We start from the raw sequence: 24,395 nt of genomic DNA, 5'->3' as shown, positions 1-24,395 counted from the left end.
ATTTATGTAACGTATTCAATAGTTATATTATATTCATAGTTCACGTTACGATGGAATATTGCTTGTCCTTATACCATTTTTGATCAGGCAAGGATAATTGACTAACAAGCAGATAAATAACCGGTTCGTTCACTTTAATCGCTTTTACATTACTTTCATATGATTATCCAACTTATGCGAAATATTTTAACCATTTATATAGTTTTTAAATTCATCATATCGATTTATACTTATATATTTATTTTTTTATACATAATTTATACATATATGCACATGCACTCTTTTTTTCTCCCTCTCTTGTTTCTGCTTCCTTCTCTTTGCTTACCTTCACTTTTATCCGATTTCTATCTTTTCTATTTTTGACAAGTTTTCCAAATTATTTTATATTTTATACGTACATTTCTTTCCGATTTTTAATTATTTCATTTATCTATCCTTAATATTTTTTTGCATATTTTATTGCATATTTTATATCGATGCGCCCTGATAATCATGGAATGTACATTTCACAGTAATATCAAGTATGTTCTCGTTTCTCGATCGACAATTGTATCGACACTCGATCAAGGTGAAAAGTCTGAAACATTCTCTTAGAATGTAAGAAATATTCTCGAATTAATCATTTTATATAAATTTTTCTTATTATTACATTTAAAATACAAAAAATACCAAAAATAAAAAATCTAAAATATGAAGCTGGATTTAATTTTAATTCATTATTATTATTTGTTTTATTTAAAAACAATTTTCATTCTGCATTTAAATTAAATTTAATTTAATTCGCAATAAATTAAATATATTATTTATAATTTTAACATAATTGTTATATCATTGTATATAAATTATTTGTGATTTTGATGAAAAAATATTTGTATTATTATAACATATAATCATTTCGAAGAATATTGATGTGACATAATTACAAGCTAACGTATTATAATACTCGCTTATCTTCATTTAAAAAGATAAAGTTTTTTTTAATGCTGTTCGTTGCAGCTGACCGATTAAGATTTATGCGGTAGTAGAGGAAAGATTTTTAATTCCGGATTGCTACACTTCTTTCATTCTAACCGAATGTTATCCCTATTCGTTTCTCGTCACCTGCAACATCGATCGGAAGGGGTATGGGGAAGGGAAAGAAAGAGAAGGGAAGTGAAGGGAAAGGAAGGGGAAGAAGTTGCAACGAAACGGAACAGGGAACGAATTCAAACGGATCGAATCGTTTCAGATCGGATCACAGCTTTAACAGAGGGAAAGGACGGAAAGAGACCAGAATGGCCGGTAGATCAGTGGGGAGAGACATAGGTACTCTTTCAGCGTAGACACGTATGTAACGTGAAAGTAACTCTTACAATTCAGCGGTGATCGGGTACTTCTTGGTGCTTTATGGTGTCGGTAGTCTGGTTGCTTGTATCGAGGTTAAAGTACGCTGCGTATAGCCGTATATCGTTGTGTATTTTGTTCGTTATTTCAGGATATATATGAATGACGAAGTGAAAAAAAACATAAGAATAAGAAAGAATGATAGACAGCCGTCATATAATGTAAACTTTTTGTCTGTCAATCGTTTTGTATCAAATATAATACACTTAGGAAGAACAGGGAAACAGATAGATTGTTGAACTTCGGTAAAGAATGAAACCTGTTTCATTAGCGCGAACGAATAATATAATATAATTTGAATTCAATAGAATTAAATAAAGACACTGATCTTGCCTGTGATTCAATTATATGCATATAATTCATCGATTCAATATTTTTTTTTCATTTTTTTTTTTTTTTGTATGATAAAATATGTCGTGTTACGTTCCTTAATCTGTCAATTTTGGTTCGCATCTCGAGCGAAAGTTGTTTCTGAAATATATACATAAACACGCGTTGATATATTTTGCTAATATATTTATTTAATTTATTTTTTCTATTTTTTCTCTGAATTTTTATTTATCAATATACGAAAAAGAAATATTAATTGTATTATTTAAATGTTTGTCATACATATCTTTCTTCATCAGGGAAATGTATATGAAGATAACAATCGTCGTTCAATCAAGGTGAACGGACATTAAAAAGAGTGATATAAATGGAACGAGTAATGGTTTCACTATAAAAACATTATAAAATCAAGTTATGTTTATAATTTCTTATTTTCATATGTGATCATTGTGTTGCATCAAAGGAGAGAATCGGAAGAAAATTGTTGTGATCAATATATTTGCTACAATAACAAATCGCTATTTAATTATAAATGGGTAATCATTAAAGAGAAAAATCATGTACATTACAACAGCTGTTCTATCTTTCTAAGTGATTCGTGCTTCGATTAAATTAATATAATTTGGACTAAGTTGAAGTCTAACATTTTTGTGTACATGTTTAAATCTTCAATTTGAAGATCGTTTAGTGTGAATTTATTTATTTTTTTTTTAATACATTAACAATAAATGGATGTTCGGCTTAAAAAGAAGAAAGAAAACTTGCATGCTAACAGCTAATCGAACATTAAGTGATCTTCGTCGGGAGTGTCGTTGGTACGTTTTTTAAAATCGCGAATTTTTTATTTCGTTCCGTTTTTCATTTCTGCCCTACTCTTTCTTTCTTTCTCTTTATTTTCTTCTTCCTTCTCTTTTTCTTCTTCGTCTTCATCTTTTTCTTTTTTTGTTTTTTTTCCTTTTCCTTTCATTTCCTCGTTGATATCCATTATTTGTTATATCCATTTGTCCTTATCTTTCATATTCCTTTAAATACTCTTCGATTGTTCAATCATGAGAGAAGCCGTAATACTTACCACATGTCTACTGGGTATCGTGTTCGCTGGAAGTCCTAGACTACCCAGGACCTCTGCTGATGAACGTAATACCCGCAATGTTAGTAACAATGGAGGCAACATCACTGGAAACACGATACCGGTACCTAGCCGCAATTCTCAACGAAATAGGTAAGTTGTCATAAAAACTAATTAAGTTTATCAATATTTTTTTTTCTCGAATATTGGAATTGAATAAATATTGAAATTAATTATGAAATATTGTAATATATTATAATGAATTATGGAAAAATGACAATATTTGTAATCTATTGTTAAGTTTTTGTACTATCCAATTTATTGACCAATTTTAAACGTTTGACAAAATTAATTATAAATTTTAAAAAATTAAATTAACTTTTTTATAAATATAAATTTTTGACAAATTTAACATATAGAAACATAAAAGAAAAAAGAATAATTGTAATATTTTGCATATGCATATACAAATATATTCTAGATTGTATATATGTAGTGATATAAAGTGATATAGAAAGTGATAAAAAAATAAGCTATAGATGTATAATTCTAATTTGTTAGCTAGAAATCCTGGGATAGAATAGAGCTCCTTTGTATTTTTTCTTTCATTTATCATATAAATCTTTATTTTTTATTTCAATAATGAAACGTATCATACGATTTTTTTTAAAATATTATCTTTTTTTACTTTTTTTAATTATAATATATAAATTTTTGTTTTAGTTATAATGATTATTTATAATGTAAAAAAAATACAATTAATTCTCTACTTTGTTTTTTTTTGTATTTTTTCAAATTTGTTATTTTGAAACATATATATTCTTGATTTCTTTGTTACATTAATTAATTAATGTTATGTTAAAGATAAAACAAGTTATTTATTTATCATGAAATGAATACAAATGATGGTAATTCAGATATAATTGACTTAATACTTTAATTAAACTTTAATCGTAAGAAATTAAAGCAAGAATTTCCGCTATTGTCTCAAACAGGTTTATATTCACCTTTTTCTCACTTTCTCTTTTCATCCTCTCAATTCACGCGGTATGTAGTAGCGTATATACCATCTATAGCATACCACTATAAATTGTTGGGTCGTGTTGTCTCACGTTATGTTGTCGTTCTTTTGGTTCATGTTAGACTTTCGCTTATGTAATTTCGCAGAACAACGCGAAAGGTTGGTTTTCAATAGTAACAGCAAAAATGCTCGAGAATATTTTTTTTATCACTTATGTAAGTTACATTTTATGAATTTTATCAAAGCATCTCAATTGTAAACATTACTTTCTTTTTTAGAAATATAAACTTGTTGATTTCCATCTTTTTTCCTTCATTTTTTAATCTACTTTATACAATTACTATTGTACTTAAATTCTCACGACAATAACATTTAAGTTAATTGTTATTTTAGATATATAATCTTCTTAGATATCTTCTTAGATATCTTAATCTTTTCATTATGACAAATATTAACATTAATTAAAAAAAAATAAATTTTTTCATCATAATATTTAATAAGAGTTCAATATAAATTTTATGATAATTCATATTATATTCATTGTTCTTCTGTCTTTAATTTTTATATGCAACTTTCAACATTATTCAATTTTTTAATTTTTAATTTTTCATTATTGAATCATTTTATTTAATTATTTAATAATCTAATTTAATATATTCTCATTGCCAATAGTACGATTACTGTTATAATGATTTCAAAAAATCATAAATCATCAAATATAATAATGAATCTATGAAATGAGATAAGTAGATAGCTATTCGAAACGAGGACATAAAAAGAAGGACATAAAAGGAATGCAAACGTAAGAAAAAGAATTGATCGCAAGGATAGAAAGGACGATGCGGAGCTCTAGTTTTCCTTCAGTTGCGTAACAAATCTGTAAGATCTACTTATAACAATACGGTTGCGCAACATTCTTCGGAAGGAACAAACGATAATGTAACAGAATAATTTATTGCCTCATATAAAACAAATTCAATTTAAATAATCATTTTTTCAATGTTAAGGAAAAAGAAAGACTTTTTTCTTTTTTTTATATATTGCATTTTTTTTTATCATATATTCCACATATATTATAGTTCATAAATCTTAAAATAAAATTCTTTAAAATTTTATAATCACTGCGGATTTTAAATATATACATTTTTTATTAAGATTATTATATTAGTGCGTCAATTTTTTTTATTTTTAACGAATTATCAAATCAATATTATCACGAATTATCAAATTAATATTAATTAATAATAATTAGGTTAGGTTTTAATTTTTTCCAATTTTTAATACATGAAGATATATAGAAAGTTTTATGATTTTTTTAGAAAAGATTATTTATCTAAAGATTTTTTATTTTTACATTACTTTTAATCTGTCATAAAATTTGTCATAGTATTTGTTTCATAATTTGTTGGCTTTCTTTTTTAACCTAACGGAAGGAATTATCACTCATGGAATGTCACCTGTTGTAAACTCCCGCTATAATTCCGCTTCCAGCTTTCAAGTCGGTTGCTAGTTTTTGCTCATCCGTTTCGCTTTAGAATACTTTTACACGAATAATTCTGATAATATCCATGCCTACTTTCACTGTATGCTCATTAAAAATTTTTATTTATGAAACAATTTTATATATATATATATATATATATAGGAACACTTTAATAAATCTTAATATAAAAAATTTGTTCTATTATATTATAATTTAAATATCTATATTATAATCTAAACAATAAATAGTAAAATAATATTCTCAATATTGTAGAATCGATTTTATATAATTTGCATAATATTTAAGAAAAAAATTATTTTTAGTTTTCTTCATTTGTTTTTCAATATAAAAAAAAGAAAATTCAATTCAGCTGCGTGAAAGTAGAAGCTTTATCCTTTAAAATGATTTTAAAATGATTTTAAATAGATTGTTATACAATATTTCTGCCTGATGAAGTTACAAGCAATTGAAATATTTTTAAAAATTAAAAATAAAAATTTTTTGTTCAAAATTTAATAATCTTTTAATTGTGAACGAGTATACATTACACACATTCTTTTCATTCTACTGCAAGTAAGTACGTACACATATTTAGGTTTTACAGAATCATAAGATTCGAAAGGACCGTAATAAGGACAGAGAGTACGACTATTGACCTACCTGCGAACTGATTGCGTAAAATTACATGGTAAGAGAGAAAGGATATATCTCTGCAAGTTGTTTTAGGTTCAATTTTATTTTAGATATGATATTAATTTATGAAAAAAAAGGATATAAATTATTAATATTGTATTTATTGGTGAATTGGAATGGAAAATTAGTTAATTTTTTTTTATAATAATCAATATTCCCCTTTATCATCAAAGATCTCAAAAAAAATTAATTAATAAATATTTATTCGCTTTTTGCAAATCTAAATCATGGATTAAATTGTTTTATATACATCATCGTTAATGGATATTTAATTTCTCACGCAAAATTTTGAAAACTAATAAAAAGTACGCAAAGCACACTTAGAAAAGTTGCATTTACAATTTAATTCTTACTGGAGATAATTTCTTACTGGAGATATGAAATCAAAATTTCATACATAAAATAATGTACTACATATTATAGTTTAAAATATACATATTGAAAATATTTATCGTTTATATGTGAATTTATGTTTTTAATTAAAAAGTTTGTTTTTTTATTTTTATTTATTTATTTATTTTTTTTTTTGTAATAAATGATTTTCAAAAAGCGAATGTATCTGAAGCAACGTGTCGAGATTCGTGATACGAACTCTGTAACCGATTAAAAAAAGTACACTTTCACTTCTGGTCCACCACGCAAGTAAGTAGTACTTAAATACTTATACATATATACATCGATGTCTATAGACACTCATTGTGTATATTGTGCCTTCTTTTTGATTATATATAATTTAAAATCGAAAAAATAACAAACAACTTGTAGTTGAAATAAAAATGCTAACGAAATATAGATAGAAATAGATGATATAATATAGATATAATATAAGATTATTAATAATATGAATAATGTAAAAAAAATATACATTATCTCAATAACATAAATCTTTATCAGTTCGTTCTGTTTTTTAATTTTTAATTTAAATAAAAAAGTTTTTAATTGAAATGAAAGTGTATTTCATTATCATGGATCATGGATCGTTACATTACCTTTATAATTTGTTTCCAGAGAGCAATACCTCTTCAATGTTTTCGAAGTAATAGTTTCGACATTGGAATCGAAATTACAACGAATCGAAAACTTGGATAAGGCGGTAGAACATTTGATGAGAAGAGTGGAAGCTTTGGATTCACGTGTCAATGATAATATTGATAAAACTGATGCGGTTATTACGAAGTTAAGAACATTAGATCTAAAGCTTTTCAATTCTCATACAATTGAATTTTCTTCAACTGAATCTGCATTTTCGGCAAGAACGATCGATGATAAAAACGACAGTGAAATTAGAAGTGGTATGTATGTATACGCAATGATAATGAAATATATAAGTAATATAAGTAACATACAATTGATTATTAAAATATCAATAATAAACAAAAGTTGCTGTTCAATCTATATATCAAATATATCCCTACTTTAGAATCTATATATTAAAAATAATCCTATGATGTACATAACCTTAATTTATAAATTATGGATAAGTAAAATGGATAAATATGATCAATATTATAATCTGATGTTTTTAAATTTTTATTTTTTTAAGACATTTAAAATGTATTGTTTAAGTGAACAACATATGTGATATAAAATAGGATTTAAAGAAGAAATGGATTTGAAACTATTCAAAGAATACGTAGAATGTTCAAGTGAATGTTCAATAAAGGCGTGTTTTAGCATGTATTGAGACACAAGGAAAATAGTTCAAATATTTTCTTTAATTATCCACAATTTAAAAACTAAGATATATAAAAAGTACATTTATATATATAATTATTTTTTTTATCTATTTTGTTATATAAATTCATCGCGTATGGACATGTATTTGTGAATTATCCTATATAAATTAATAGTTAATTTTTTTTCATTTATATTATCTATTATCTGTTTATAGATATACATACATGTACATGCCTATATACAATCCTGTTTTCCCTATATTTTTCTTTTTTCCTATTTCTCTTCATCTTTTTCCCTCACTTTTATCTTCTTGCTAATGCTTCTGCTTCTTTTCTTCCTTTATATTTATCTTTCATTATTCAAGTTTATTATATATATATATAAATTTAAATCTATTCGGTAAAATAGGCTCGAAATTGCAATCGATTCATCAAAAACGAGAGAATCCATCGTCGGAAACTCTTGGGGAAAAATTATTATCGCTCGATCAAAAAGTATCGGATATAGATAATAAATTGATCGATTTGAAACACCAGTTGGATAATAATTTTTTACAAAATGACGACATAAATGCTGAAGCCAGTGAAAAGAAGCCGATTAGCATGAGTGTAATTGAAATAACAAAAGCGATGAGCAACGAAATAATAAATCACATTACGATCGAGATAGAAAATTTAAGGCAAGCGACCAATAATATGGACAGGAAATTACAATTCCACGTCAATTTAGTCTCTGATCGTTTGGGAACCATTTATAACATGATGACAGATGTGCACGATGCGATATTAGTAAGAGGCACTACTAATACTCGGTCACCGTTCAACATCACAACAACAACTACCGAACCACCTCCAAAGCAAAGTAAAATAGATCGACTCGTCGAGCAAATGTATCCAATGTTGACCGTTTCGGAAAAAATGGACGAAGTTTGGAATATTGTAGTAAGTTAAAATTTAATCGTTTATTTTAATTCGATCATACATTTTACATACATTTTGTTTCGAATAATCGAAAGCCACATGAATCTCATAAATTGATTTATTCGTGGATTTTAAAATATTATGCGAACTTTGAACATACGTATAAATATGACGTAATTGCACGTTATGCTATTATCATTATTTTAAATTTGTCACGTGACATTGTTTTGAGTTCATTTTATTTTTTGAATTTTTTAAAAAAAATTTTTATTCATATTTCAAATTTGTATTTTTTTTTTATTTATATTTATATTTATATTTCAAATTCGTTCAAATTCAATTCTCATAAGAATATTTTTGTCAACAGGTTGGTACAAAAAGTTCCGTGGACGATCTTTTACCAAAATCTGATGAATTACTTACGCAAACACAAAGACAGGAAAGAGCGATTAATGAAATTCATACGGATTTAAGATTGAAAACAAACAAGATTATTGAAAATTTGGAAGGAGTTGAGAATAGATTGCGGAAGCAGGAGGATGATGTTGCTAATTTTGCCCAGCGTCCAATTCCTGCAGAATTGCTCCTCGATCCTACGATCGATCGTCTGGTTGAATATGATTCGAACAGGTTTTCTTCTCTTATATAATAAAATTCTATTACTCACTAATATGACATCGATCTTTAACGAAGAATAAATTTTTTCAGATATGTTGGTCTCACCGATGACATCCCAGGAGAAACAACCGTACCACCAGTGAATCCAACTACGATCGTTTCATCGGTGTCGATGTCCATTTCTTCCTCGACTTCGTCGAATACCATGTCGCTCAATAATTTCAACAATTCGACTAATGTTACTGGTTTTGCAAATTTCTTTAATTCTACTGCCAATCCTGGAATATCGTCACCTTCGAGTTCACAACGATCCTCGTCCAAAAATCGTGGAGTTATATTTCCAAGTGTCAAAAACAAACCAAGTCCAGCAAATTCAACATTTAACACAGATGGATTTCTTAGTTACAAAGATGTTAAGGTAAAGAAAACACGAATTTATTCCATTATTGATAAATATATTATATCAATAGGAATGAAAGAAAAAATGCTTAAGAAAATGCTTATAATATATAAATATATATGATGAACATTTATGTTGCACATATATTGTTCATGGTTGAAAATTTATTACATGGTTGTAATTTGATTATATATATGTTTTGGGGATTTCATTAATCATTTTATAGTTTTTTCATAATTAGTTGTCTCAAACTGTGAATAGCATATAAAAGTTATTGTACATATCATTTGTCAATTCACATATTCATATATTGTTGAAATACAATTAATGATGAATTTTTGTAATAGGATTATATGTACTTATTAAATAATGATGATTCTATTATCATTTTTTTTACAGATACTTAAATTTATTATTTTATTATTATTTTATACTTAAACTAATTTTAAATTATTTATTTCACTTATAATATTTTCAATTACAGATATATTTTTCACAATACAATTACAAAATATAAAAATTAAATATATAGGAATTTTTATGAAAAATTAATGATCTAATATAATGATAATACTTATTTATAATGAAAAATCTGAGAAGAAAAAATTTTTTCCGTCAATGTTTAATATATACAATATACATTATGTATGTATCATATCTTGTTCAATGTTATAGGGTTACTCGTGCGTTGATTTATTAAATGCAGGAATGAGAGATAGCGGTGTTTATTACCTTCAAATTCGCGGAACAACTTACTGGTTTCTCAAGGTTTATTGTGAACAAGATATTGCTGAAGGAGGTTGGACAGTAAGCAATTCATTTAAACATTGAGATGTACAATTCAATTTCTTGAAATTATAATGAAATATATAATAAATCATTCCAATAATAATTGATATATTCCTTTCCATTTATTTTTCTTCGGATCAGAAATTTTATTTAACACCAATTTTCATTAATTTTTTTTTGCATAGGTCATTCAAAGAAGAGATGATTTTGGAGAGCCAAGAGAAAATTTCAATCGAGATTGGGCGGATTATAAAAATGGTTTTGGTGATCCTGCTCGAGAGTTTTGGCTTGGTAATGAAAATATATATATGTTAACGAATAACGAAGATTACATGCTCAGAGTAGAACTTGAAGATTTTGAAGGTAACAAAAGGTAAAAATAACAATAGCAACTAGACTATTGATTTTATTTAAGCTTTTATTTCGATAATATTTGAGAAATATTTAAATCTATTCAATTTTAATAATTACATTTTCGAATGTTTCTGTATAAATATATATATATATATATTTTTGTAGATATGCGCAATATTCTCACTTCAAAATTTATTCAGAAGCAGAATATTACAAATTAGAAATTGACGGTTATGATGGAAATGCCGGTGATTCATTGAATGATCCTTGGTATGGTTCAAACAATAGTCCCTTCTCCACATATAATAGGTAATAATTCTTTTTCATTTGTTAAATAATATAATTTGTAAAGTTATATATGAATTTAAATATAATTACATGTAATATTGTGTCATATATATGACATAATAATATTATGTCATATATAATCGGCTGTTTTTTGAGTTATTTCATTTATTTATATTTATTTATTTATTAACTATTATTAATTTGAAACTTTAGTTTATACAGCAGTTGTAAAAATTGTGAATTATATCAAAGCAAATTGTATACAAAAAATAATTAAATATATAATATGTATTTTAAAAGAAACGTGATATTCACATAAATATATATTTAGAAGGATTATGTTGAATCGAAATCTCGTTTTGTAGGGATAATGATAGATCATCGTTGAATTGTGCTTCCATGTTGAAAGGTGGATGGTGGTGGAAATCTTGTGGACGAGGATTAAATGGTCTTTATTTGAATGATCCTCAGGATTTAACTGCTCGACAAGGTGATATATATGCATGTATATTTATTTATATTTACTTATTCACAATTTAATCTATTCAATAAAAAATTCTCTTTTCAAAGGTATCGTATGGTTCCGCTGGAGAGGTTGGGATTATACTTTGAAACGTGCTACGATGATGATTAAACCGAAAGGACCAACAACAATAACGATATAGAGGCTTACATAAATTTTTCTAGAAGAATTATAATACGTTTGTAGCATTTCGTATCAATGAACACAATTTCTTACAAGTTACCAAATATGTATATTTTATATACATAGATACATATAAGAATTATATAATAGCATCGAATGAAATAATCTTTCAGAGAATTTTCATTCTCTCTACAGATTTTTATTAAACGATTTTTATTATTTTAATTATTCGATATTTTATACTTATTTCAATGAAATTATTTTTTTCGATTCTGATAGATTAACAATAGAAAGAATTGCAAATAACAAAAAATGCAAATTAAATATAATTAAATATAAATATAGTTTCAAAACATTTAATTTTGTCGAAATTTTTATAAATATTTTTTATAAGTATAAAAGTATAAAATAATTTATGCTGGTTTTTATTTACTTAAATATTTAATTAAACATGATAACCATATAAAATGTGAATTATAATTTATAGATTATATTTCAAAATACTTTAAAAATAATGGAAATTTAATTTCGTGATATGTAGTTTTCAAAGTTAAAATTATTATTATGACTGCTACTACCACTGCCATTGATATTGCTATTATTATTAGTATTGATGCTATTATCGATTCTTTTATAAATCGAAATTCATTTTGGAATTAATTACTTACTTATAACAATAATAATGGTAGAAAATCTGCCATATTTTATAAAAGTGATCGTTATTCGTAAAATTTTCTATTGTAAATATGTGCATACCATATATTATAAAGATTAGTTATAATAATATAGACATTTGATAACTACAAAGTTATTTTTGATCAAATAATAGTCGATTATATAATCGAAGAAAAAATTTAAATTATAATTGTTTAAACGATTGGATTGCTCAAGTATAATTCAAAAACTACAACAAATTATTAACGATCCTTTTTTACAGAATAGTTTACAATAAGTGAGTTTTTTTCATTTTCGTAATGTGAATCATCATCCGTCGTAATGATGAAATTTTTTATTATTTTATATTTTTATACACGTATTTATATCATCTTCATAATGTGAATCTATGAAGATTACATTTGTACCTTGTAATGAGAAACATATAATTGACTGTAAAATAATGCATAATAGTAAAAACAAAATAATAGTACAATTTCATTATATGATAGAATAAATAAAAAAATAGAAAATTAGATTGACGATTAAAACGTGTAATGAAGAATAAAATTCAATAATTATAAGATCGATGTTATGAAATCTATATTATTAATTTAAATATGTAATTAATCAATTGCGTGAAAAATATCAAAAAAATAGATTATTGCAAAATATGTATACTTAGGAAAAATCATTTTGGATATATAAATTATATTGTATATTGTATTTACATTATTGAAACATTAGTTAGAAATTTTATAAAAATATTAATAGAAAAATTATAAAGATAAGAATCGCGTTCAAATATTTATATGAACAATGGAAAGATATAATTAAATTATGTATTTGCTTTAAAAATGATCATGAATCAACAAATAGGCCTGAAAATCAGTGATCTAAATTCACTTGATAAAAAATTAAACTATGTTAGAATTTTATTTTATTTTAAGTTATTTAGTATAAATTATTATTATTAAAAAAATTATATACAAATTATTATACAAATGAAAGCTAATTCAATACTGAAACCGAAAAACATAAAAATATTCGAAAAAAATTATTCTTTTCTTAAATATTAATTTAAAAATATGAATTTCTCAAAATATGACTTATGATTTTCAGTCCTCTAAAAAATAAGTTTTTAAATGACATTCAATTAATTTTAGTAAAGCATCATGTAGACTATCTATGAAATCCGATTTGTCATTCTATTTAACAGAAGTCCATAACTAATCCTACATATAAAAATGAAGAAATGCAACTGAAATCTTGAATAACGAAAAAAAATCAAAAATATTTATTTCATGGTTTTAAAATGCGAAAATTAATGTAAAAGTTATAATGGAAATGTATGTAATTATAATTACTAGATTGTAAATGTTTATGTAAATTTCATATTTTTATAAATATAATTTAAAAAATGGAACTTAAATAGAGATTCGTTTCATCTATCAAATATTGTAACGAGTGCTCTATTTTTTTTTTTTTTGCATATTATATTGTATATTCTATTTATATACTATTTTTTTTAATATATAAATATTACTATCTAGTAATTATTTTTAATGAAGACATATTTTTTTAAATATGAGTCGTGAAAAAGAAAAAAATATTGACTCAAAAATAAACGATAATAAACAATAGAATATCTCAAAAATGTATTTTATTCATTATTATTAAATTTACATTCTTATGATTAATCTCATTTAATATGTAATAACTAATTTCTTCGATCTTATTATTTTATGAATATAAAAAACATAATAGATATGATCATATAGAATTTTCGTATTTGTAACAAAATATTTTTTAAAATTCTCTCGATTGATTTCTTTTTTTATTGATAAAATGAAAAAAGAATCAGAATTAAAAGATTAAATTTGAAAAAGTTACTAAATTGCAGAATTACTGAATATTTCAATTTTTTTCTAAATTCAATTTTATTATTATTGTATAAGTTTTTAAAATTCTCATTTAGAAAGTTATTTAAAAAAGTTTACTAATTCTTAAATTTAATTGTAATTAAAAATATTCTATTTAATTATAAATCTAATTTAACTTGCCTAATAATTTTTTACAATTTCATAATTTTTCAATTTTGATTCAATTTTTGCTGTCAATTTTCTTTTTTTATTTTATTTCAAATTTATAAATTATTATCAAAATCTATATTATTAAAAATCCTTTTTTCTCCCTAGAATAGTCTCAATACTCTGCTTATCTACTATTAGCTATCTATTATCTGCAAAATAAAAAATCAAATATTTAAATATATAAAATGTATAAGATTAAACTAATTATATTATAAAATAAAATAATAATTTAGATCAATTCTATTTTAGAAATTCACAATAAGAATTGATAACTCTGATTAAATAGATGAATAAAAAAAAAATTATTCGTCAAAAAATTATTAATAAATAATTAAATACATACTAATGAAATATTAATAAAAAGAATAAAATATAATAAAAAATTAAGTAAATATCATAATGAAATAAATTAGTCATCTGAAACAAAATATTTAATCGGAATAAGTTTCGACAAGAGAATGATTTCTCACATAGTAATCGATGTATTGAATCACAAAGAATATTGTCAATAATTTGACATGTCGAAACATGTCAAACGTGACATAAAGCATCATTTTCTAGAAAGGCTGACTTATAAAAAATATTTTCAACATTGGAGCTTCGAACTTAAATCAAAACAAATAAAAATAATAATACATAATTGAACGGATGATACATTGAGGAAAGAAATATTAACCAATCTAGTTTTCCATCTCTGTATACATAAAAAGAGACAAAGAAAATTTATAAGAATTACATTTCATTAAAATAAATAAAGTCTTACTATATTTGCATGAAAATTCGTCGGATATCTTTTAATTATTATGATGCGTAAAAACTTTCAAAACCTACTTTTAAAGCTACAATCAAATTGCATAAGGACGTTCAATTTTAATATAATAATTATATTAATGAATATATATAATATTTAAAAAAGCTTAATAATTTATTAACTAAACTCAATAAATATAATACAATAATTTATAAATAAAAATTTTATATAATTACGAATCTCAGCCGAAGAAACATATGACGACGCCACGATTTTCAATTCTAGACTGAGGTTATGCGCACTATAATGCGCACTGATTTATCTTGTGCTTGGATTTTAGCAATTTTTTGATTGGTTAGAATTGCACCTTATTTTAAATTGAAGTTTGAAGTTTTAATTTGAAGTTTTAAATTGAAGAAAATTAATAAAAAAAAAAGAATTTAGCAACCAAATAATTAAAATAAAAAAACATTATTGCATAATGTTGTATTAATTGCATAATATACGTATGATAAAGAATAATTATAAATGTAAATTTATGCAACAGACAAAACACGGAAAGATCAAGAATGACATATTTACATAATAATTATTGACACTAAAATGAATGCATTGAGATTTCGATTATCAAATCGAAAGAAAGGAATGTGAATGAACTCGACAATTCGATAATCATTTTCACTAGATCGATAACGTATAATCGCATATAACATATAATAAGATAATTTTAAAATTTTAATAATATGAAGAATTATCGCACGTTACATTTATATTTGATATTGATATAGTGAAAACAGAGTCAAAACATCAACAGTGACTTTTTTGATAAAAAACTACCACGATTTGTTTCTTGAAAACAATTGTAATAAAAATATCGATAAATAATGCAACAGACAAGTTCACATTCATAATGAATATTAAAAATGTCATATATTACGTATTTTATTATTTTTAATGCTAATCGAAGAATAAATATTTTATTATTTTAATACTTAGAAAGTTAATTTGTACATAAATTGTAAAAATACAATTTTATTTTTAAAAGTAAAATAGATTATATCGAAAGTTATGAATATGGAGAAACAAACAATAAAAAGAAGAGGTTATTATTCCGAAATCATAACAGGTAAATTAAAATGATTAAAAATTTATTTATCTAAATTCTTAAATTTAGATAAATTATTATTTATCTTAAATATCTTAAGAATAAAATATATTTTTATACATATATATAAAATATATTTTTATATATATTTTTCTACTTTATCCAAAAATATTTTTTTATTGTAACACATTTTTTACTTATTTATTATATTTTTTAACTATATATATATATATAAATTAAATAACAGGAACTACGGAAAATCCTGTTACACCGGAAGTAGTTCTTATACCAATTGCACCAAGAAGAGTAAAACTTGCATGGCAAGTTGCCACCGAGCAACATAGCGTCTGCATTAGAAAATTACTGGATGATGAATTATATAATTTTCTTGGTGAAGCTAAAAGATGGATGAGTTTTCCCCTGGATCGATCAATTGTAAGCATCAAAAAATATTTGAAAAGATTGTAAGATTCTCTAAGTTGTCGAAATGAGTTAAAGTAAAATAGAAATGATAGAAATTTAATTTTTTTTTGATATCTTATAAAATTTTTTATCAATTTTTATTATTTATCAATTAAATTTGCAAAAATATCGCATAAACAAAAAAAAAATAAATAAAATTCATTCTATGAGAATATTTATGAGAATATTTTATTTCGAAGTATTAATTAATTAATTTTTATTTTTTCTATAAAACAGAAAAAATACTCTCTACTTTTTAATTATATTCTGTGATCTTTATATTAAAATTTACAATATCTTTATAAATTTACAAATATCTTTATATTAAAATTTATAAAAAAAATATCAAATATTCGTGGAACAGATATTTCCTGCGGAGACCTTCATCCCCAAAGTACAAATGGAACAAGATGTGGCGCCGAAGCAGTGTCCACGAAATGTTGAGATGGAAAGGAGGCGAAGATTGTACAAACATATAAAAATTCAGGATACTTTAGCGAGTATTAACATTATACCAAAAGAAATGTTGCCTCCATCCGCCTTAGTATCTCTATTGTCCTACGACGAGAAATACGGTTTATTTAGTATCGCACATTTCCTGCCTTTGGAAATTTTTGACAACGAGGACTACGATTGCAGGTATGTGAGCAAAAATGCTGTAACATAGAAATTATTTGAAATTTATTTAGTAAAACAAAATTTTATCAAACATATGTTAAGATTTCTTTCTATTCTTTAAATATTTTCTTGAAATAAATATTCATAATCGATTTAAAAACAATAATAATAAATGATAAATGATAAAAGAGAAAAATAAAAATATAAACTGTTTATACTTATTATTATATTATTATATTGTTATATAATCTTCAACAAATTTCTTCAATAAATTTAATAAATTCGATAATTATATTAATAAAAAATATATATTATAAATTAAATTATATTATTAAGTATAAATATAAATTATATAAAATATAATGATTTATGAATAAAATTTCTTTATAAAGTAATTTAATTAAAAATAACATGTAATAGAAAATAAGTTTTTTAAAAAATATATATATGCTTTTATAAAAAAATATTTGTTAATTGTTTAACCTTGCGTTCGTGTGCGTTATAAACTGTAAACAAAAGTATTAAAATCTCGTCTACAATAAGTTTTGATTAATACAATACAATAATCTCTAGATAAATCGATCTCTTAAAATTATTTTCCATTGAATATCAGCGAATATTTAATGAAACAACTTTGAAACAATACACCATGTCATATGCATCGATTTTCATATTTGTTACAGAACAATAGAAGATTGGATAAACTTGGGTTTCATTGATGAAAAGCGTTATCCGTTGCCAGCTAGCGTTTTCGTACCAAGATATCGACCCGAAGACGAAATATTACATCTCGATGACGAGTTCTTGAACAAGCTGTTCGTTTGGACTAAAGCCGCTGTTTTTGATTACAATTATAATAAAAAATTGTGGAGTATACTCACACTTGACGGCACAAAACGGGAATTCGAGATACCGAGAATTTATATTCGATTCTTTGCTGAAGATCCCAGAATTATCAAAGAAGATTCTAAGCTTTACGCGAAAAGAGTGATGACGGCTGTCGAACAAAGAAAAATCGCTGAAGCTTCTGTAAAGTAATTTTTGTTTACGATTAGAGATTTATTTATTTATTTATTTATTATAGAAATAAAAATTAAAGGTATCGTTAAATATTAATCTCGATGAATATGATGAATTTTTAAATCGTAATTTTTTTTTTTTAATATTTATTTTAAATATGTTTATATAGATATAATTTTTATTTGGACTGCATGCAAATGGATGGTATGACCAGGTTGGATGAAGAACAAATAGAAATTATTATTCGTTTGATTCATCTGAATCAAAAATTCAATACAAAATATAAACACAAAAATATAATGGATGTACGTAAAAAGTTTTTTAAATGAAATTTGATATAAAAAGAAAATATTTAAGAATAATTTAAATATTTTTTAATTTTATAATAATGAACATAATAGATTAACATATAAATTTTCTATTAATATAATAATATACCATTGTATTGTATCATAATTGTTTCTATTTTAGTTGATCGATGAAATTTCCTTGGATTATCAACGCACAATGTGTGATCTCATGTGGAGAGAAATGATACAAAAGAATCCAGAAATGTTTAAATTCATCACATGGATACCTGAAGTTGAACCTATGAAAGTGCCGAAAAAAGGCAAATTTGATACGGACATGAAAAACTTTTTGGTAACTGTCCGTTAATAATGCTTCCACGAGAATTTTATATCATTTTATGTTGAATCAATCAATAATTATTCTGAATAAAAATATCTGCACTTTTCACGTTTACTAAAAATAGAAATATAAATAAATGTGAATAAAATTTTATAAATTTATGATAACCTAACTTTTATCGAAATAATAGTTTTAAAAACATTTACTCGGTATATATGTATAAATATCAAAAAAATAATATTTTTATTTAGAAAATTAAAAAATCCACTCACTGGATAACATTATATGTTCACGAAGAAGTATACAATGCAATGAAATGTACTGTAGCAGAATGTAAGCAAGCTGAATCTATGAATTTATTCGCCACTTCATACGGAAAACAAATAAGGTTAAAAGAATTCGAAGATTTGCAAATACAGGCTACTATCACGGTTATTAAATATTTGAAAGAACCATGGTTAGAAAAAATTACACAATCAATAAGAATGTGTCTTCGAGATCTTGGAAAAGGATGGTTTAATCTCGAACAAAAGGATCACAAGGTGTATGATATAATGAAATTGAAACGTTTCATGAATCTCACTAATCTTCGTATGCAGGTAGATACATATACAAGTACAATCAAAATAAACAGTCAATCTAAAATAATATAATATTATTATATTTGCCTTTATAATATTTATATATTTATATTTATTTATAATATAATATATATAATATATTTATAATATATATATATAATTATTATAATATTTATATATATTTCATAGACGTAAAAATTATAGACACAAATATGTTGTTTTATCTTTCTTTTTTAAAAACTGAAAAAAGTTTCTTTTAATTAACTTTTTATGACGATGAAAAAAAGTATAAATAATATAATTTTTCTTTGACTTTTATTTACAAGCTAACTAGCCTGCATAAAATTACAGAAAAATATGTATATGTATATTGCTATTTTTTCTTTCTTCTGTATCTCAAATTTTAAAAAAATATTAAATATCTTCTAAACTATTCACATAAATAAGAAGTAGAAAAAAAAATATATTTTTTTTCTTTTCAAAAAATAAAAAGTTTTATTAAAATTAATTTTCTTTTAAGTAAAATATTCATTTCTAAAAAAATTTCATTAAATATCGTGTTTCTCAAAATTTTTTATTCGATTTCGTTTAATGAAAAATTTTTTTTTATTTCAATCATTTATAGGTCATTTTACAAAGTGTTTTAAATTGTATAAAACAATTCACAAAATTAATAACAATCAATTAACAATCAATTAATAACAATTCACAAAAAAGCACGAATGAAATAAATAATTTTTTTCGTCGATTTTCTTTTATTAATATATACAAGTTAAACCAAAGAGATAAATTGCATTCTTCTTAAGAATTGAATAACTTGTGAATTGAATAACTTATTATATAAAAAAAATTACATTAGGAAGAAAAAAAGGATGAAATCTTCTGGAAAGTGAATAAATTTTGTTAATGATATAATATTCTGTACATATATTATCAGTTTGAACAATTAAAACCAATTTTAATCGACATATATGATAATCGTGTCAACGATGTTACACTCTGCGTTATCTCTTTTACTCACGAAAATGAAATTTTTACTCGAGAGAGCCCGTTTCGAAAGTCGTTGACGCGACGAGATGGAAAATGATGCTTCTATTGACAGTGTTGACACAAATCGCAGCGTAGGTTTGGCTTACGAATATGGCCATATTGAACATTGAGAAAGAAATGTCGTTATTATTAGATATATAACGATTTTATTTTATACAAGTCATATGAAAATATATACAAGATATATTTTCATTATATTTTTTTATATATTATATATTATGAATAAATCGATGCTTGATTAATGTAACTAATAAAGATAAATTTTTCAGGAAATAGATTTTTATTATAGTAGAAAATCGTTAATTATTTCAACATCTAATAATGCAAAGATGCCATTCTTTTATAATTCTAATATCTTGGTTTTAATATTTTGGTTTTAGAAATTTCAAATAAAATATTTCAGTATTTTGAATTATGACATTATTTTTATAATTATCTTAAATAATTCTGTCAGATGAAATACAATATGTATCATTTTTTTATAAAATTTAATAGATACTTTAAACAGTGTGCTTTAGATTTCTTTTAGATAGTGTTTTTTCATGCGTATCTAAATGAAGTCTAAGTGAAGCCTTAGTTTACAAAGATGATATCTATTGTAGCGTAAAAAAAAAAAAAAAAAAAAATAGTAAACAATCGTATTTTTACAAATATTGTTATTTTTTAGAGTTGAATAAATTCCAGTTAAAAAAAAAATAGAAAAATATGGAATATCAAGTGCATTTTACACAATAATTTGTTAACTATATTATTAGTAACTTAAATTAAAAGTTGTAAGATACATTTCACTTTTATACAATTTTATTTATATAATGAAACTAATTATTTATAATCTTTTTATAATTAGTATGCGCTACGAGTTTTGGTGGAAGAATCGATCAAATTCTATAGAAATATTCTGGAAATTCCAGCATTATGTGTCTTAAATATAGACGAATCATTTGTTTGGGGAGATGATCTCATTAATACCCAGTTTAATCCCGCTGGCATGCCTATTTTTCTCCTTGACCTTCAAATGGATGAGCAAAAACCATTTTACTCGACAAATCCTGAGAAATTTCTCGTAAGTGTATTTTCGTTCGTATTAATTAAAAATGAACGATTTTTTTTTATTTATTATTAATTTAAATGGATATATCAATACATTAGTTTTTAATAAAATTTTATGGAATTTCTTTTAAATATTATATTATTATAATATTTTCTCTATTCCTTTAAAAGAGATATATCCATAGATATCTTGATAAATTATTTTAAAGTGAAAAATTTCTCATTCATAAATCTTTCTTCATTTCTTTTTTTTTTTTTCAAGGAAAGTATCATTATTTTATACGATAACGCACTTACTGCGTGTCATCAAATCAGGCAAATACATCCTTTTCTACTTCCGAAGTTAAAATTCCCTGTTCACCTATATCTAAGCTCCGTTGGTCTGCTCGAGGATCAGGTATGCAATGTTCGTGAATCGTTGAAAAAAGCATATAAGAAGTCTGTAATACCTTTAAAAGCTTACGCAAAAGAATTCAGTCGATATCAATTATTCTTCAATCTCAACGTCGCCAAATACATTGAGTGAGTATATTCATAACAAAATTGTTTTAAGTTAAACTTAAAACAATAAAAAATTTATTTGATTTATTTTTATAATAATCAAATAATATATGTTCTTTATCTTTATTTTTATTTATATAAAAATTAAAATTACAGTGAATCGATCAAAATCAATTTAATATGATCATCAGAATCGTTAGATACATGAAAAATAAAATTAATTTTAAATCTTAATTTTTATTTTTATTAAATAAATGTAATAATGAGTATCTTAACTTATAAAACTTTTCTGCCAACATTACCGACTGAATAAATATATGATCGATAGAAATCCACCAGAGGGAATCAGTGAATCAAAACATAGAGATTGATAGATACGTGTTATTACAACTATATCTATCATAGTTTTTTTAATATTTTTAATTTTTTTCAAATACTATATTTTACGTATAAATTTAAATGCATTATATTATTTTCATATATTATTTTCATGTATTTTATTTTCATCATATTATATTCATTAAATTCACAAGAATAAATATTGACAACTCGAAGTTAAAAAATATTCCAACAATAAATTGAATCACCTAAATACAGTAGTAGGCTTAATTAATATTCATATTAAGTAATAGTAATGGTAAAGCTAATATCTGTAATGAATTTTGATTATTTTTATGCTTAATTAAATGCATTTTTATTCTTATTGTCAAACAAAACGCGTCAAATAACCTACGAGGTCAAAAGACGCAGTTGATTTATTTATCGAGATTAAATGAAATTCCATTTTGAAGGGAATACAAGGAAGAAGAACTTACTACGGCCGAGATAAAAGAGGAAATTTCATTTCATATCACGATGAGACAGAATCTCCAAGTTACTTTACCGAATGCTATTACCATTGGTGCGTTTGTAGTGAACGTTTATCCCTTGAAGGAGTTTCTTATAAACAAACGCACTGAATGTGCTAAATCATTGCTCATTATGCTCACGGAAAAAATACGAAAGGAAATTGATAATATCCTAGACGAATATAGGCAGATAAGATACAAATTGAAAGAAGTGCCACAAAGTATCGAGCACATATTCGAAATACGGGATTGGATGGAAACTATACCACTTCGAGTACAGGATCTCGAAGAAAAGATGGACAAATTAAAAATAGATTACGATATTCTCGATAGTTTTCTTTGGAATATATCCGATGATGATTTTCAAGCGAAATGGGAAGTGATTGGATCGCCATTTCAAATTGAGAAAGAGGTAAAATATTTGTTGCAAATTAAAGAGTCAGATTTGATCAAAATTCATTTATTAATAAATTAATTTTTTTGGCATTAAAATATTAGTTGAAAATAATGTTTATCATTTATGAAAATTAGAAATAATAAGATGATAATTGATAAATTAAAATTTTAATTGTTCATTTAAATAGTATTAATTCTTTCGTTATTAAAATTAACTGCCACGAATTTGAAATATTTTAATATAAATCTGCATATGATTTCAAAAATTTCCAATATCTAAAATATATGGTATATTTCAAAAAATATTCTTATATACTCATTTATTCAAAAGTTTTAAATATTAAAATTTCATTTTAACGTCAATTTTTTTAGTCCTTTTAATCTTTTAATTTTTAATCATGTTAATATCCTCTATCAATGTTGCAATATATTTTCATGAGTTACAGCTTTATTTGCTACAATAAATATGTATATTCCATGTGAACGGCATTAGTTATATCGCGTTAAATATTTAAACTGTTTTATTCTTGAAATATGCATATGTCCATAATGAAAAATTTCTTGCCAAAAAATTTTTTTTTTTAATTTGAACGATTTTGTGATACAAACATTTCATATGAAATGGAAAAAAAATTGATAAATTATTTTTTCATAATGATTGACAATAAAATACAATTATATTTTCTATTTACAAACCACTTTTAAACGGTTGCTTTTCTCTTTATTTAGGTCAAATAAGAAGCATCACTAAGTAAGCAAAACCCAATAATTACTTTCCTCGTACTTTGATAAGATTGCTAATTAAATAAAAGAGTTCTGCGAATCCTTTATAATTAAATATTCACTCAAATAATGCAATGCCCATTATTTCTTTTTCATGTTCGGAAAAATACAAAGAAAATTCCGAATTTTACAAAAAAATTATATTTAATTATTAATTAAATTTCAATACTATAATAATAAAC

At 23.9% G+C, this 24,395-nt stretch overlaps 2 protein-coding genes across 2 annotated transcripts in view; both read left to right on the top strand.

The window, feature by feature from the left end:
* The first annotated feature begins 2,667 nt into the window (after nt 1–2,667).
* On the top strand, nt 2,668–11,781 carry LOC122718762. The gene is made up of 10 exons (XM_043944077.1): nt 2,668–2,935; nt 6,988–7,271; nt 8,065–8,597; nt 8,944–9,206; nt 9,285–9,612; nt 10,270–10,401; nt 10,569–10,756; nt 10,903–11,046; nt 11,391–11,515; nt 11,596–11,781. Exons 1-10 carry the CDS (start codon nt 2,763–2,765, stop codon nt 11,688–11,690), a joined length of 2,265 nt encoding a protein of 754 aa, XP_043800012.1. The 5' UTR covers nt 2,668–2,762; the 3' UTR covers nt 11,691–11,781.
* Nucleotides 11,782–23,041: 11,260 nt separating this feature from the next.
* LOC122718871 (dynein axonemal heavy chain 1-like) overlaps nt 23,042–24,395 on the top strand; it is a 60,130-nt gene continuing 58,776 nt past the window's right edge. Inside the window, exon 1 of the mRNA XM_043944247.1 lies at nt 23,042–23,446. Coding sequence (XP_043800182.1) covers nt 23,042–23,446 — 405 coding nt within the window. The remainder of the gene's footprint in view (nt 23,447–24,395) is intronic.

This window comes from Apis laboriosa, unplaced genomic scaffold, assembly GCF_014066325.1.
Source record: "Apis laboriosa isolate Shangri-la unplaced genomic scaffold, ASM1406632v1 scaffold68_cov148, whole genome shotgun sequence".
In the NCBI taxonomy this organism is placed as follows: Eukaryota; Metazoa; Arthropoda; class Insecta; order Hymenoptera; family Apidae; genus Apis; species Apis laboriosa.
This window is presented reverse-complemented; position numbering and strand designations above follow the sequence as displayed.